Below are 16,962 nucleotides of genomic sequence, written 5' to 3' on the forward strand. Positions count from 1 at the left end.
GAGCTGACCTGCAGTTTCTGTGATTGCTGAGGAAGAGGACCAAGGGACTGTCTGCTGTGTCCCCCTTACTCTGCCTCAAGCGTGATCTGCCCCAGGATCGTGTCCCTCACGCTCTGTGCGGATTAACGCACCGCTGAGGAACTTTGGAGCGCCTGCTTTGACCCCGAGCACTGTGTGTGCACTGACTCCACTGCTGCCCCTCAAGCTGTGTTGTGTGCCCAAGGCCGGGTTCGCCGCTCTGAGAAGGAGCCTTGAAAACACCCTGCCGGTATTCACCACCGCAGGCCCGGGATCGTCATTTCCGAGCCACGCTCGGATTGGTCACAGCAACTAGGGTTTCCCCCAGCAACGCGGAGGTTCGTCAGGCGGAGCTACATTGAGTCTTGAGAGGCGCGAGGCATCCCCTAGCAACTGGGGTTCCCTCGCGCTCGTCATCGAGGAAAGGAGCTGAACCTGAGGCCGAGGCGCGTCCCACCGGCGAAAGCGGCTTCACCGGAGATCAGCGCGGACCGCAGAGCCCCCTTCACATCCTAAGGTAACCGGCTCCAACACGTGACCGGAGTTTGCACAGGGGGGGAGATTGTGATCACACACGCTACCGGCGGGCCGCCGCAGGGGTGATTAAAGCTTGGTGACTTGACTATGGCAATCACGGGGGTGATTTGAGAAAGCGCTATTTTTGTGATTTGAGAAAGAGCTATTTTTGTGATTGGGAAAATGCTACTTTTTCTTTTTTTTCAAACTGTATTTTGCATTTTAAAAGTAAACAATACGATACATTCGTAGTATAGCATTCATGTACGCAAATGACGATGTTGTTTTACAGCTTACAGTTAATTGCATTTTCATCGCATTTATGTGAAGGGAAATATACAAAATGTCTTATCGCCTACACATTAGCCAACCTCTAATTACACATTAGTTGCCCCAACTAATCCATTGTAGTGTAATAAGAAGGTGTTTTACAGTTGTGATATATGGGAAAACGCTACTTTGGGTGATTCTCTGACTCCACGAGTGCAGCTGGGGCATTTTTTAAAAACATCCCAGTCACATTAGTTTTGACATAACGTTCTACACGCTAGGAGCAGGAGTCCTCCAAGCCGAAGGGCTCAGTCAATTTCATTATTCACCAGGTTTAAGGGAGCATTATCCAAGTGAGCATTTTTAAGAGAACATTATTTAAGAGAACATTATCCAAGTGAGCATTTTTAAGAGAACATTACCCAAGTGAACAATTTTCAAGAGAACATTTTCTAAAACAGGAGTGATTGTGTATGTGCTGTTTATGACGTTTTGATCTGCCTAATCTACATAAAGTAATTTATATTTTTATAAATACCTGGTGTAGTGTCCATTTGTGGTGTTGCGCTATGTTACTGTGAGTGTTGGTACAAATACTTTACACATTGCCTTGGGGATAAGCCTGTCTGCTCGTGCCAAGCTACCAAGGGGGTGAGCAGGGGCTATCTACAGTGTGTGAAATAATATTTCTTTATTCGATGCAGTGATGCAGTAGGATGGCAGTGCCTCAGGATATTCTTTATTCCATGCAGTAGTCTATTCTTGTTCCACTGCACAATGAGAGATCCTTTCAGGAGCAGCACAAAATGAAGAGTAACATCTTCCTGCCAAATGGCACTCCAATTAAACATTGTTGATCACTGGAGTAAACTATTCAATTTATGTTGCAGATAAGAGACTTAATATTCTCGTTGCGTGACGCAAGGCCTTATCACCCGGAAACCAAAATCAGCAGAGAAAATCAGCAGAGGAAGATTTTCTTTTCTTTTTCAGATATACCAGTCCAGCCTTCAAGAAGGAGGTTCTAAAGTTTACCATGGCTACCAGTGGCTTATCCGCTTCTGCTCTGAAGCGCAAGTCTATGCAGTCTTCAATGATTGACTGCCTACCGTCACTGAAGCGCCAGCGTGTTACAGGGGAGTCTTGTCCAGCGCAACCAACTAGTGATGAGGCTAGTAAAACTCAGCAAGTGTCTACCAAGGACAGTCCACCTTTACAAAGACTTCAATGTGTGCCAGACAAAAGAAACCGTCAAACTCCCTGACTGCTGGAACACTAAACAGTGGTATTACTTTCAAGAGGAATAAAATGGTTGTATCTTAAGTCAGGCAATATTGGATGTTCTTCCCACAAACAGGCGAAATCAACAGGTCTTTCAGTGCACAATAACACCCAGGACATGCGCATAAGTAAAGAGTGGGCAGATGGCGAGGTTGGTCCTTCCGGTGACGGAAAGGCTTCCAGGCAGAAACAGCTCAGGAAGAAGATTATGAAGCATAAGGTGAGCGCTGGTCACTTGGCAGCTGAAGAAATTCTTACAGCTCAGCAGGAAAAATACATTGGTGGTGACAGTACACAAATGTAATGCAAAACATATGGAGAGCACATGCAGGGTATTTGACAGTGCCTACTACTTGGCAAAAAAAGATCGCCCTTTCACTGACCACCCTGATCTAATTCTCCTTCAGGCAAAGAATGGCAGTGCAATGGGCCGTGTTTTGCACAACAACGTGACTGCAACTGAAATAATAAAAACACATTGCACTGGAAATGCAACACAGATTGGTCTGTTATATCAGACAACACAAACCAAAGATCACAGTATTAATTGATGAAAGCATTTCTATTAGCAATGCTTCTACCTTAATCATCTACCTCCGTGGCATTTGTGGAAATTAAAGTACCCCAGTGACCATCTATTTCGGCCTTCCGGAGCTGGCAGAAACCAATGCCCCTGGCATAAAGACAGCTCTCCTAAGCTACTTCGAAAAAGTTGGACTCACAAAAAGTCTGCTACATGATATCTTGATTGCAGTATGTTCAGATGGAGCAGCAGTAATGTTTGGTAAAAAAGGAGGAGTAGTAAGTAGCATTGCTGAAATCAGAATTTCCAAATCTTGTACTGACATGGCACTGTTTGTCTCACAGACTAGAAATTGCTGTGGCAGATACAGTTGATGAGGTTGCCGGGGTCAATCACTTCAAGATTTTCATGGACTCATTGTTTGCCACATACAGCATGTCACCAAAAACACAAGAGAGAGCTAAATCTGGCCGCCAGCGAGCTATGTGTTCAGCTTCAGACGATACGGAAAATGCTTGATACTAGATGGGTAGCATCCAGTTACAGATCTGTGAAAGCTGTTTGGAACTGCTTCCCTGCCTTGTGCTAACATTTTGAAAATGCTTCTAAAGACCCATCCAGACCCACAAGAGACCGGAGTAAGTATGAAGGTCTCTTGAAGAAGCTTACATCCTATTCTTTTATCAGAGATTTGGGGGTAATGTGTGATGCATTTCAAGAGCTCAAAGACTTACCACTCTCCTTACAGAGGAGGGACATTACAATTGTTAATGCCCACAGACTTTTGGTTAGTCAAGTACGTATATTTAGAGCAATGAAGGACTCACCAGGGGAGTTTGCTTCCGCAGCTTAGAGAGCAGTTGACAAGGGCAAATTCAAGAATGTTTCTCTTTTCCATGGTAGAAGTAACTCTGTTGCCCTTAATCAAAATCATTTTTACCACAGTCTGTCTGTAAATATCAATAAACGATGAGCCCCGGATTCTGAGAAAGAACTTATAGCCAGCTTCAGTGTGCTAGATGCAGGCAACTTGCCTTCTGGTGATGAATGCATTCTTTATGGTGAAACAGATATCCAGAAACTGTGTTCAGAGTTTCAGCTGCCAGCAAGAGATACTATCCAAGCTTTTAGACTTTTCAAAGATTTTGGTGGGAAGAAAACCCCTGAAGCATAAAAAGTTAGTAGTTTGCATGGAATCCCTGCCAGCAAGTAATGCGGATTGCGGGAGAGGTTTCAGCGTAATGAACTTAATTGCTACTCCAACAAGGGCCTCTCTTCTTGTAGAGATCATTTCTTCATGCTTATGGGTAAAACTCAATGGTCCTCAATTGAAACATTTGACGCAAAGCTGTATGTAAAGAGTTGGCTGGCAAAAGGTAGAAGGTCTGCTGAAGAAAATTGTTGTGAGAAACCCCAGCAAAATAGACACAGTGAATATCTTCAAGGGTTTTGGGAAACCCTGCAATAGATTTCTAAGTAATGTAAATAATTTTTACATGTTTTTTAAAGTGTTTGGTATTTTATGGCTTATACTTAACAAATATACACTTTTGCCTATTTTATTATCCTTTGCTGGATGCGACTTCATGTTTTTCTTAAGCACACAATGCTAGTAATGTTGATTTAGACCACGCCCCTACGTGGATAGGCCACACCCCTTTAAGAAATGTGCCACACCCCTTTTAGAGCACCCCCAGTTTTCTTTTCCCACTTAAAGCCCTGAGTGTAGCTACACCTCCTCTAGCTCCACCATGTGTAGAAGGAATTACAGTAACAGCAAACATAACGTACCCATCCACATGTAAACTCCCCATGCATCCCAAGTCTCTTGAAAACAAATGTTATCATAGGTGCAGAGAATCTTAAGCCACACCTTGTCAGATGTTTTGCCATGGACCTCAGCTATGGTTCAACTAACTCTTACTTTAAGATCACTGCGTGAGCTTGACACCTTAGACACCACTAAGTTACCTGCCCCGGGGACCGACGCCAGTCAATGGTTGAAAGCAATTGCTAAGCTGCAGGCAAGGGCCCTGCCCGTGATGGAGTGAACTAACAATGCCACCTCTGTGACCCGGTTCACCCCCCCATCACAGGGTCCTGATCTTGGGAGGCTGATAGAAAAAGCCTAATGGGAGTACTAAAATTCTACCAGTCAGAACAGTGCAAATCCAAAGTTTATGAAGAATATAGCCCGCCCTCATAATGTTGCAAAAGTTAAAAGCTATGTGGTCGCCTGTGCCTATTTTGCAAGAGTTCCCTATCCTACCTACTCTCCGAACCATGATAATCTCTTTGAATAATGGTTGATCAAAATTAACCCTGCTGGTCATTCATTGTGTAACTTTTCTTCTTAAGCTGCTGAAACCTTCTCGTTTCCTTATTTTTAAGAGGGGTAACATTAGTCATTACTAAAATATACGGAGTGGATTCTGGACGCAACTAAATAACTACATCACATGGTTTGTTCCCTGGGGCAGCCTCAGCAAAATAAAGGGGTTCCAACCCTGGGCATCCCGAATCTATGTTCCCTGAGTAAAGCGGAGGAGAATGTCTGCTAATACGGTCGTTAGGTTGGGCAACCTTGGAGAATAACCTTATATTATGGGTTAGTATGGTGTCAGGCTGCATCATCTGCGGTGTTGCTAATGCTTCCCAGCCCCATGTTGGTCTCTAATGGATGGGATGGATGGTGCCTACTGGGCTAGTCCTGAGAGGTGGTGTTAGAGACACCATGAGTAATACAGGATAGTGGAGATAATTTACTCAAGAAATTCTCCATATGCATATGAATAAACCCTACAGTCTCTCCCAATTTCCTCCACGTTGGCAATTTGAATACTAAGAGCAGCCGACATTTTCACTTCCAGCTTAAGGAAAAGGTCTTGATGATTACAAGAGGCTGTATGTGGTTTGTGGTCTAGGACACATTTTTCATTTCCTTTTTAGATTTAATCCCAAGCTTGAGCTTGCTAGTCAACACAATATATGTATTTTTCGCCCTAGCGCCCTCCCTGCTGGTTTTGTCCAAGTAAGGGGTTATTATTCGCTCAGGATCCGTGATGTGGTTAACCGGCACAAGCTCAATAATGGTGCTGTGCGACGAGTCACTTAGATTAGAAGAACTTTCCCTTGACATCTTAAAGGGGCGACCTCACCACAAATAAGGGCCAGCTGGTGTTCCACACTTGTGATTTCCTCCGTAAGGACTGCGTTATTGAGGAAGAATAATATAGTCTTATTTGTCCTAAGTCTTATGTCAGTCACATTATTAGAATCCACTTTTCTTCTCCACATATCTTTGTTAACCGCGAGGATGATGATACATTTCTCGCCCAGAAATCAAAGAGCCAAAGCAGAATACAGGATGGCTTAGCATCAAAGCAGCCTTACGAACTTCTCACAAGCAAGGGGATCTGTCTGGAAAACAGCATACATTAGAGGGGTGGCACAGCCCAGCCTCTACTGGGCTCTGACGGGCGCAGATGGGTCCTCCCTTAGCCCAGGAACGCCCCGTGCACGTTCTGGGAAGTGGCAGTAACAACTGCGCTATGTGGTGCTGTGGGCCCTCCTCCTCCTGGCCCCTCCTTACTGGCCCCTCCTGGGACTTGAAGTCCTGATCTCCATGCTACTCATTTTTTCTCTTTTTTGAGATACTGTGCAGTCTGCACAACACATGCATTAAGCCTCTGAGCAACTGTACCATTAAACTCTCATCTGCTGGTTAACATGTGGAATTGTAAAATGTAAGTAAATCTGCTCCTTTGGGTGGTTTGTGTGTACACTGTGGAAGGGTCAGATAGTGAGAACTGAGAATTACTATGTGTACTCCAAGAGCATTTTGTCTTTTTCCACAATTGCATTTTCAATAGTAAGCAATCCCCTCCCCCGTTATTTTTTGGCAAGGTGTAGATTTGAACTCTAAGAAATTTGATTTGAGAAGAGTGGGGATGAAGAGAGAGAGAGAGAAAGAAAGAGAGAGAGTCATTTGCCAGTCCCAGTGTTTCCCAATGTCTCCTCAGTGGCAGAATACATTAATATTCTGAATGAGTCCAAATAGTGGGATGGCATTTATGATGAGCTGCACTATAACTGAAACAGGCATAAAACACAACCAGCAGTTAGACCATGGGTACTTTCAAAGATTTGCCCAGGGGCCACAAAGTACGGGCTGTGGTCTGCCCGAGGGCCGCAATGATGCCAGCAGGGTTGCGGTCGGGGGTCTGGGTGGGTCAGGGATTGTGTAAGGTGGTCTAAAAAATGTTAACAGGCAAGCATTTATTTGCAGATTAATAAATGTTTGTCTGTTTATTTAACATTTGTTTCTGAATATTTGTGTTCAGCAACTAAACAGCAGCTCGTGCTGCTGTTCACCAGCGGGGCGGCCATAAAGGTCAAGAGGGCAGCAAGTGACCCCTGGGCCGTACTTTGCGTATCACTGAGTTAGACTAAGACCTTTTGCCTTTTTCATAATTTTACAGGAGGTCACCAACCAGAGGTGGTTAGGATGAATTCTCTGCTCATGGAGGCAGAAGTCATAGCACAGTGTCCATTCATACTGAGTCACTACAATTTCCACGTTATCTTTAAAACCGATATTCAACATAAGTTCAAGAATGAGTTTCCAGTCCAGTTTTTGTTTCTGGTGATTTAGTAGCATAAAAAGAGTATTTTGATCGTGCGTATGTTATACATAAATGACATTACCCCACCACACCATCTTTAGCTTTCCATTTATTGGTCAAATGTAGCGTAGAATGCACCATGGGCATCTTTACTTCCCCTTACTCTGCCGTTAAATGTGCTTGGCCTCTTTGATAACCCGCCTCTTTATGTAGCAGTTGGATTTGTGAAACCGTTTGAGAAGTGATATTTATGGCTAGCTCCCATACGTTTTAAAATCGGTCCAGCATTACTTGCACAGACAGATACATAGTGAGGGCTTTGTTTCCCTGTTGAGCGGTCTATTTACTCCTTAAAGATGTCGCAGACTTGGCCAGCATCAATGCGATCATTATAACACATGCTTCTTCGATCTAAAAAGATGCAGGGGAAAAAGGTCAAAACTCCCGGCTATTGGCTGCTGTATGTGTCAGCCACATATCAATCATCCTACATTCATTAGACGTAGGTTGAGTACTACAGTCAATCATCATATATGACATTCTAGCAATGAGGCATCTCAAATCCATTCCAGTAGCAGTCAGATGATTTCAGTTAGGGAGGAGGATGCAGCTTTGGAGACTAGTTGTACTTCCTTCTGCTATAACTTCTTTGCTCGATGACTCTGACCCTGGTACAGCTGAGCATCTGCGTGATAGAAAAAAGTAGGATCCTTCCCCTTTTAAAAGACTTCCATGAGGTGTGTGTGGGCCAATGAGAATAAAACACTATGGGGCATATGTATGAAAGAATGCATTTGCGATTCTCAAATAGCGATTTTTTTTTTTTTAATTCTTTTTATTGACATTTTCAATAACACAAATAGCGATTTTTAGAGAATCGCTATTTGAGAATCGCAAAATCATATGTAAATTAAAAAATCGCAATTTTTTTGCGATTCCCACATATTCCTTAATTCCGACTCGCAAATTGCGAGTCGCAATTAAGGAATCGCTTCCCATGCATTCCTGTGGGCCAAGATGCCCATAGGAATGAAGGGAAATTGCGTGCGCAAATTTCGAGTACCAAATAGGTACTCGCAAATTGCGCACACAATTTCAAGGGTGCATGGGTTCCAAAAGGACACCCTGTTACACCCCTGAAATGTACATGTGTGTACATGTGGCGCACATACATGCCCTAAGGGCATGTATGTGTGCAACATAGCACTTTGAAAAAAGAAAAAAAGTGCTTTTTTCAAAGAATTCACAAATTACCACCAACTGTAAGTTGGTGGTAATTTGCAAATTCTTATGCCAAATTCGCACAACTTAGGTGCTTTCTACATCGCATTTAAGGAATTTGCGATTCCTTAAATGCAATCGCAAAATAGAGAATCGCAAATTTAGCAAATTCTCTAATTTGCGATGCCCTTTTGGGATGATACATCCCAAAAGGACTTTTTACCGTTCGCAAACGGCGAACGGGAAAATGGCTTGATACATATGCACCTATATGACAATGTCCCATTCTAGCAGGCTCATGACGGATGTATAATAGCATGTTTCATCTTATATCTTGCAGATGCTGAAATCTGAGATGCTGGACAGCCCTTCGAAAGCTTGCACATCTTCAATTATGTCACTGTTCCGTACACCAGCCATGTGCAGGATTTCTTTCTGCCTAATGTTTGTGAGGTGAGTGCCATTGCACGGAAAAACAGAACAAGTAGAATAATCCTCATTTAAAACAACTTAATTCTTCTAGTGGACTGCTTATAAATTTGGTTTCTGGTTTGTAGAGAGAGCAGAGAGAACATAAGACTGAGTCCTTCAGCCTACATATAAGCTTCAGTGTGTCTCTGGGTCAGAGTTCCAGAAAAAGACCTCAATGTCGGGCAATGGCACACCATATTGTATCTTCACAGCAAATGTGTTATTTGTAGATAAACCCTATACCGTTAATACCCTCTTGGGCTCCTGGAATATCCCTTAAACATAATTCCAAGGGATGTAGCATAAAAATACATTTCTCTTGGCTTTAACTTATTTCCTGTCCTATTTTCATGGCTTTACTTTGTTTAGCCACAGCTTGCTTTTTTGGCTTTCGGTCAGTTGTACCAACTTTACTTTCTTGGCTTTAAGTTCCAGTGTCTCCACTTTGCATTCTTGGCTTTAGCTTGAATGGCAACATCTTGCTTGCATGGCTTTAACTTGTGCATCCCACATTGCTTTCTTGACTTATGGGCAAGTTACCTCACCTGAACTTGGGGTCTTCATTTCCCACCAGGATACGTGCCAGGAGGCGCAACTGCAGAACAGGGCACAAGGGGGCGGGGCCATCATCCCAGCGATAAAAGCGTATCTGCTAGCCACTGTCAATCACAAGAGGAGGCTACAAATTGAAGAGCCATTAATCAAAAAAGAAAGCTATAGCGGCAGATGTTCCAATTTCTCTGATATTTGTTTGTACCACAGTTCCTTCAAGGTACCCTTCTGATCTGGGATGCTCACTGTAGATTAGACTTCGGGTACCCATGAAAGGTGGACCAGGGATGCCATACAGGGATGCCACATCTGCCAGTTCAAACTCTATACAAAGCCCCACACAGCTATTAATTGATCTTAATCTAAAGGAAACACATCATACACATTAATCTTGCGTGTTCGAGTATTTATCTCATTCCTATTTCAAAGCTCTTTTACAGTTATGTTTTTCAGTTTTTGATAATGGTATCTTTCTTAATAGAAACAACATAAATACAAAAATCAATAAACACAAGTTACAGGACATACATTGAAAAACATAGAAAATAGATCCAGAAATTATTAATGTCAAAGAGTTATAAATGACAAATCTATACTCTCAACATTCAATGTATTACCCCTATTTACACATGGGATTTAAAGGGCATTCTTATAATTCCTTCTCCACATAAACAGTTAAAATTAATTCCCTTTCTCCTGGTTCAAGGTATTCAGGCTGTATAACCAAATGATATAGTTGTATGTAGAGAAGGTTCTTCTTTTTCTTCCCCTACAAAACTGCCAACTCGTTTCGACCTCAGATGATGGTAGGGGTATGTAACATTTTTCAAAGAGGTCATCATCAGGGCGCTATTTTACTCATTCAGTCTGGATGCAAGAAATAAATTAACATTAAATATATTTACAGGTATATGCCAGTTGCATCAATTAAAACACATTGTTATACTAGTAGTGCTCCCATTTAACCCATTGCAGTGACACATTTCACCCCTTCAAAGTGTGTGGATCCAAATCATTGAATTAATAAAATTTTCTAGATACAGTGCTTCCCAAAGCACTGCCTACACGTAGGTTTTATATCCATGCGCATCCCGGTGTGTTTCACAAAAAGCAACAAGGTTGGGAAATAACTATTTCTTTCTTTTGGCTCACCAAAACTGAATATTGTAATATTGAGCCCTCCCTATTTGGTAGGCCTTACTGAATCATACCCCGTTACATTTGCACATCTGCCAGTTCATCACAGGGTCATCCTAATTTATTGACCCCGTTCCTTTCCTCAAGAGGCTGTTCTGGGAGAGGTGGGATAAGAAATGGTGCACCCCATGTCCTATACCCGGTTGAGATCTGGAGAACTTCCTCATGCCCCCTCCATAATACCCTCTGTCCAGGGTGCTGGTGACGCGTGTTCTTGATGCCGTGGTATATGAGGACATCTAACCAAAGAAGCACTCACTTCATATAGTTAAGAGAAAGTATCCTTGTTTGGTGGAGATTTACCTCTTTGTAGTCTTGTTTTCTTCTCTGTAGGAGAATTCATACTATCACAGATTTCTGGATAAAGATGCACAAGAAACAATTAGATTGCCGAAATGCACACAAGGTCACTGGAGACCTTTGCTCATGGTCCATTATGCAAATTAAATGTAGAATATGCACTGGACATTTTATCAATGAGGTAGTTATTAGTAATTAACCAGAGGAAAGTACTCCAATTAGGTAGACATTTTGTTGAAAACTGTGTTCTATTTTAGTATAAAGGGGCAGGTGAGGTTCTGTTCTGGTGCAGTCACTCACACAGCTACTGACACTCCAACACTGACACTTACACACCCACTCACACACGCATTCTGCCACTCTCACATCTACTTCCATATCAAACAGCGACTAACATCCACTGATCAATCCATACACCACAAACCCACCCACAAAACCACTTACTTACCCACGACCCATACAACTACTCACACACCCACTCACAAAGCAATACAGCCACACACACACACACACACACACACACACACAAATTGACCTATACAGCCACTCACACACCAATTTTCACAGGTCATAGGTTAGAGTTAGCAAATACATTTTTTTTTAAATCTTAGAGATTCACAAAAAAAACAAAGGTTACAGAGTCGTTATAGTTAGGAAATAAGATAAAAAAAAAACCTTAGAAATTCAGTAAAAAACAAAGGTTACAGGGACATGATAGTTTGGGAATAGAATTGCAAAAAACGTCAAAATTCACTAATTAAAAAAAAGGTTACAGGGATTTTATAGTTAGGCTTAGATTTCAATCATACAAACCCAGTGAAATTCAGCAGTTATACTTATCTGAGCTAACTATAACATACACCCCTGCAATGCACTGCTTATGATGTCACATATTACATCACTCATGACATTGTCAGTGACATCACTGATGATATCATTAATGACATCTCAAATGACATCAGTGATGACATCATCCACAGAACCACTCACACCCCCATAGAACCTCTCATACATCCACTCCCACACCAATACAACCCCTACATACCCATTCACAGCCCCATACCAGTGCTCACACAGCCAATCACTAATTCATAGAGCCAATTGCACATCCACTCACTCATACTGCCACTCTCACCCACTAACTCGCCCATACAGCCACTCATGTTCCATCCATCTGAGGTCGATGAAATGAGTACCATTGAGTTGGGTAACAATAAACATCTGTTATTCAGCGCCAAGATACCCAAGGGTGAATGTGTGCTTTACAAATACACATGTTATGTTATGTTATATGTAATGGCTTGCCATTATGTATAGTGGACCTGTCGTCCAAGGATGACGTTAGCGGTGACTTTTGTACAGAGTTATTATACAGAAGATGGTAATCCTGTTGTGTATGTCCGGGCATGGGATTAAGATATGATACTAGGAATCCTCATGCATAATAAATTAGGCTAGTTTCGGATAAAACTGATCTACATTTATTCAGCACATAACTAGGTAAAGGGTTAATGCCAGAACTGTTATGTGGAACAAGGTCGGACGAATGTAGGTAAAAGGTTATGTAGCTATCTAGGCCTCTATTGGGGTACATTGGGGTTCATAAAAAACCTACTGGTGGTCGCCAGAAGTAGTTATAGTTAGGAGTTAGAATATTTGCTGCTTTTATTACTCAAAATGCAGTGGCATAGTGATCTATATTTCACAGGGACCAATCATAAAATTTTCATACTTTGTGGAAACTACATCATATTAACAGCCTCTGCAGAGCTTCTTTCTTGCCCTTTGTGTAATTAGTGTGGAACTCCTCAAACATATCTGAGCTTGGCCATAGCTTATTTGCAACCCATTTTAATGTTTCGGGTACATTGCACTTACGCCTTTATAACGTTTTATCCGCAAAAGGTATCTAGGCCATATTCTACCCACTTGTTGGGGATTCTTAAGGTACCTCATTTATGAATTCTTCTGGAGGAAACAGAGAAAATAGTCAACACATATTAACATGTAGGGTTTTATTGGAAAATGGGAAAAAGTGTTGTGCAAGAAAGCATATATTTTTCCTAATAACATCATCAACAAAAGATTTGCCCTGTTGAAATCACAATCTTCCTTGCTTTTAGGAAAGGGCAGCGTTGTAAAAAAAAAATTAAATAATTTTTTACCACATAATTTTTCTTTGTAGGAGTTGATTTTTCCTATTTTTGCTGTTTCTACCTTGGCAAAAGCAGATTGAAATGCAATTAGCGAGCCAAGGAAAACATACATTTTTAAAAACTAGACAAAATTCTGATTTCAGCAATGGGTCATTTGTGTGCATCCCTCATAGTTTTCCTAAAGAAACTAATCATTGAAATAAGAAAATAATTTAAATAAGTAAAAAAAAGAGAAAGAAGTAACAATGTTTTCATCTGAAATTGTTTGCCCCGACAGACAATTTACTAAAGTAATATACTGTTATGTCCATCAAACCCTTATCATAGAGATATATAGTGTTTGTTGATTGCCCAAAGACATGTGATACCCAGAGTCACAACGGAGCAACCGTTTACAATGATTATTCAGTGTGCAGTGACTATGCTTCCATTCAAATGGTAACATCTAAAAAATAAAAAATTGAGTTTGCATTTTGTAAATATGCCCAAGATATTGTTCTGGAATAGTGATTATTTGTACAACTCTGAATTCGGGGCTACCCGTACTATCTTGAGATCCTGGTTGCATTTTGCAAAATATATTCTTTCTTGCACACTTTCCTATATTTGGAAGGCATAAAGGGAGAACAATTCTATTGATAATAACAAATGTCATGCTATTCTGTATTCCCTCACTTCACCCTTTAAAAATGGTACTGCACTTGTGTGGTTGAGTCTATTCCCGGCCCCATGAAAGACTCAGTGTGGAAACATTTTAGCCATGAAAAATGACCCATTTTAGTGATGCGGATAGCTCTGGTATTTGGGCTCGGCCACCACTAAGAGACACCTACCAAACCCAGACATTTCTGAAAAGTAGACATTCAGGGGAGTCCTCGGAGGTGTGACTTGCATGATTTTCACTATGTTTCCTATCTAGAATGCCATGTAAACCTCAAACTTTGGCTAGATTCATGCATTTTCCCCCACACAAGTAGGCTAGTTTATCAGCAGGTATGTGGGAATACTGAGTGGTAAAAAGTTTGTAGATCCCACATATTCTGGAACTTTCCATTACAGAAATGTAAGGAAAATGCACAATTTTAGCCAAAGTTTAATTTTTCAGAGCATTCTGGGCAAGAAATCATAGTGATATCTATGTAAGCTGGAACAAAGAAGCCCTTTGTCAAGGCAAGGGAAAGGAAATTGGAATTTTCCCCCTCTCTTCCAGCCCATATGCCAAAACTATTCCCAAAAACTCCAACTGTCCTTTCTCACATCTTTGGGATGGTTCCGCTGTAGCACTGTATCCAAAAACACTGTGAGGGATTTAGAAGTTAGGGGCATTATCTGTTGTTAGCTCTGTCTTGCTGGCAGAAGCTTCAACAACTCTGAGCCTAATCACTGCCTCTTGTATAATTAACAGTCTATTCATGAAAGTGAACATTCTAATTGCTATCAGTGTCCATTGTTGGTCCTGCCCTAGCTCTGATTTATAACCCGAACTTGTATCGTTTGTTTTGAGAAAGCAAGGCCTGTTTTATCTCCTTGATCCTTAACTACGTGTAAAAAGACTTTTCTCCTTTTTTACCATGGATGACCAAATAGTGTAGTCCAGTATTTCACTTACAGAGAACAATAAATTGGGAAACAGTATTTACAGCTCAGCATGAACCACACGCTGCAGTTCTGACACAGTCTTTACAACTAATGCATCTTTCCCACGCATTCCTTTACCACGCATAACATTACAGCGACATGCCTTAGGGAAAGCTGTGTTGAACTTTAAAGTCCAATGCTTTTCCTCCTGTTGCACACACTGGAGATGGAGTAATAAATTATACTGCTCCTAAATCCAGCGCTTTCCCTAAGGCATGTGGTTGTAACAATATACGTGGTAAAGACGCATTTGTTGTAAAGACCGCGGAGTAACTGCATGCATGGTAAAGGCATGTGTAGTTCCAGCATGCAACCCAATAAATCTTGTCCAGTTTGAAAAGAACTAACTATTTTCATTCTTTTTGCATCAAATTAGACATGCAATATAAAAATGCAAATAGGCTAACTTGTGCTGTATGTTCCAATATTGCCTTCTTGGGTTTATGGTGAAATGTTATTATCACTAGGATCCTCCAATGGTAAAATATATGCATTGTGTGTGTGTCTGTGTGTGTATGCAAGTTTTCATCATTGTGCTTGTATTCTCTGTACTTTATCGAACTGTGCCATTTTCTTCCACTTTAGATGCTTTGCTTGTTTGTCACCTTTTCCTATTTTAATTGTGCTCTCCATTCTGCTTTTAGCTTTTCCACCAACTTTGCATATTTTGGCCTCTCTATGGACCTGCAAAACTTTGGACTTAGCATTCATCTGGTCCAGATGCTCTTCGGTGCCATAGATGTCCTGGCCAAGATCCTCTGTTCCATCGCCCTGGCATTTTTTGGGCGCAGGACGATCCAGGCAGCTTCTCTTATCCTAGCTGGCCTTTTGCTGCTTCTGAACATGGCCATACCTCTAGGTAAGAAGGTGTTCACAAATTCATTTGGATATGGAGATTGCACCTAAATCAGGATTACAATGTGTTCAAAATGACAAATCCTGCAGTGCTTCCCTACACAAATGTCACCACAATTAGACAAAGCGCAATAGATTGAGTTCAGGAACTAAGAATAATGGAAATCATGCATTATTACAGCATGTTCCGAGCTATGCAGTAGGACCAAAACCAAACCCAGTGGTATTAGTACTTTCCCTTTGGTATTACATTATGATTTTTACCTTAACTCTTTGAATGGCCGAGATTTTGGGACAGTATTACCACCCAGACAAATACCAATAGTGTGGGGTTTGGTTTTCTTGGATGCTGTGTTACAACATCATTAAAAGTTCAGCTTGTTGGACCAGGAAAGTTATTTGATAATACTGCAGGCTTTACCCTGATCCGAACCACAAAACTCAAATTATTCATGGTCTGAAGAAGCAAATTAGCTTATTGTACCTTGTTGCAAAATATGCCTCAGGACTGTAGACAAATGAGTATTGCATCAGGCAAAACAGTAAAGGCTTTAGAGTTATATGGTGGAGAGTTTAGGTTTGCTTCCCAAAGTAGTCTTTACAAGCAGGTGGGTTAAGCAGTGCATTTTAAACTCAGATTTGGATCAGGTAACTGATCAAGACAGATTTCCGAGATCTAACTGCCCAATCACTTACCGTGGTTATTGGCTATACCTTGGTATTGGTCTAGCTTACATGTCAAGATGAGTATTGCGCACATCTAATCATGGCTAATGCACACATCTCAGCAGGACTCCTGCACGTGTCTTAGTATAGGGATTGTTTGCATCTTGCCATTGTTGGCTCACACACTTCAACATTAGGATTGCACACCTCTCAGCAGGACTCCTGCACGTGTCTTAGTATAGGGATTGTTTGCATCTTGCCATTGTTGGCTCACACACTTCAACATTAGGATTGCACACCTCTCAGCAGGACTCCTGCACGTGTCTTAGTATAGGGATTGTTTGCATCTTGCCATTGTTGGCTCACACACTTCAACATTAGGATTGCACACCTCTCAGCAGGACTCCTTCACATGTCTTAGTATAGGAATTGTTTGCATCTTGCCATTGTTGGCTCACACACTTCAACATTAGGATTGCACACCTCTCAGCAGGACTCCTGCACGTGTCTTAGTATAGGGATTGTTTGCATCTTGCCATTGTTGTCTCACACACTTCAACATTAGGATTGCACACCTCTCAGCAGGATTCCTTCACATGTCTTAGTATAGGGATTGTTTGCATCTTGCCATTGTTGGCTCACACACTTCAACATTAGGATTGCACACCTTTCA

The 16,962-nt window shown here is 41.5% G+C and overlaps 1 protein-coding gene across 1 annotated transcript in view; it reads left to right on the plus strand.

The window, feature by feature from the left end:
• Positions 1-16,962, plus strand: part of LOC146798237 (solute carrier family 22 member 6-like) — a 68,357-nt gene that overhangs the window by 25,932 nt on the left and 25,463 nt on the right. Inside the window, exons 6-7 of the mRNA XM_085627945.1 lie at positions 8,795-8,907; positions 15,413-15,627. Coding sequence (XP_085484071.1) covers positions 8,795-8,907; positions 15,413-15,627 — 328 coding nt within the window. The remainder of the gene's footprint in view (positions 1-8,794; positions 8,908-15,412; positions 15,628-16,962) is intronic.

The sequence above is a fragment of the Triturus cristatus genome, chromosome 9, assembly GCF_964204655.1.
Source record: "Triturus cristatus chromosome 9, aTriCri1.1, whole genome shotgun sequence".
Taxonomy (NCBI): Eukaryota; Metazoa; Chordata; class Amphibia; order Caudata; family Salamandridae; genus Triturus; species Triturus cristatus.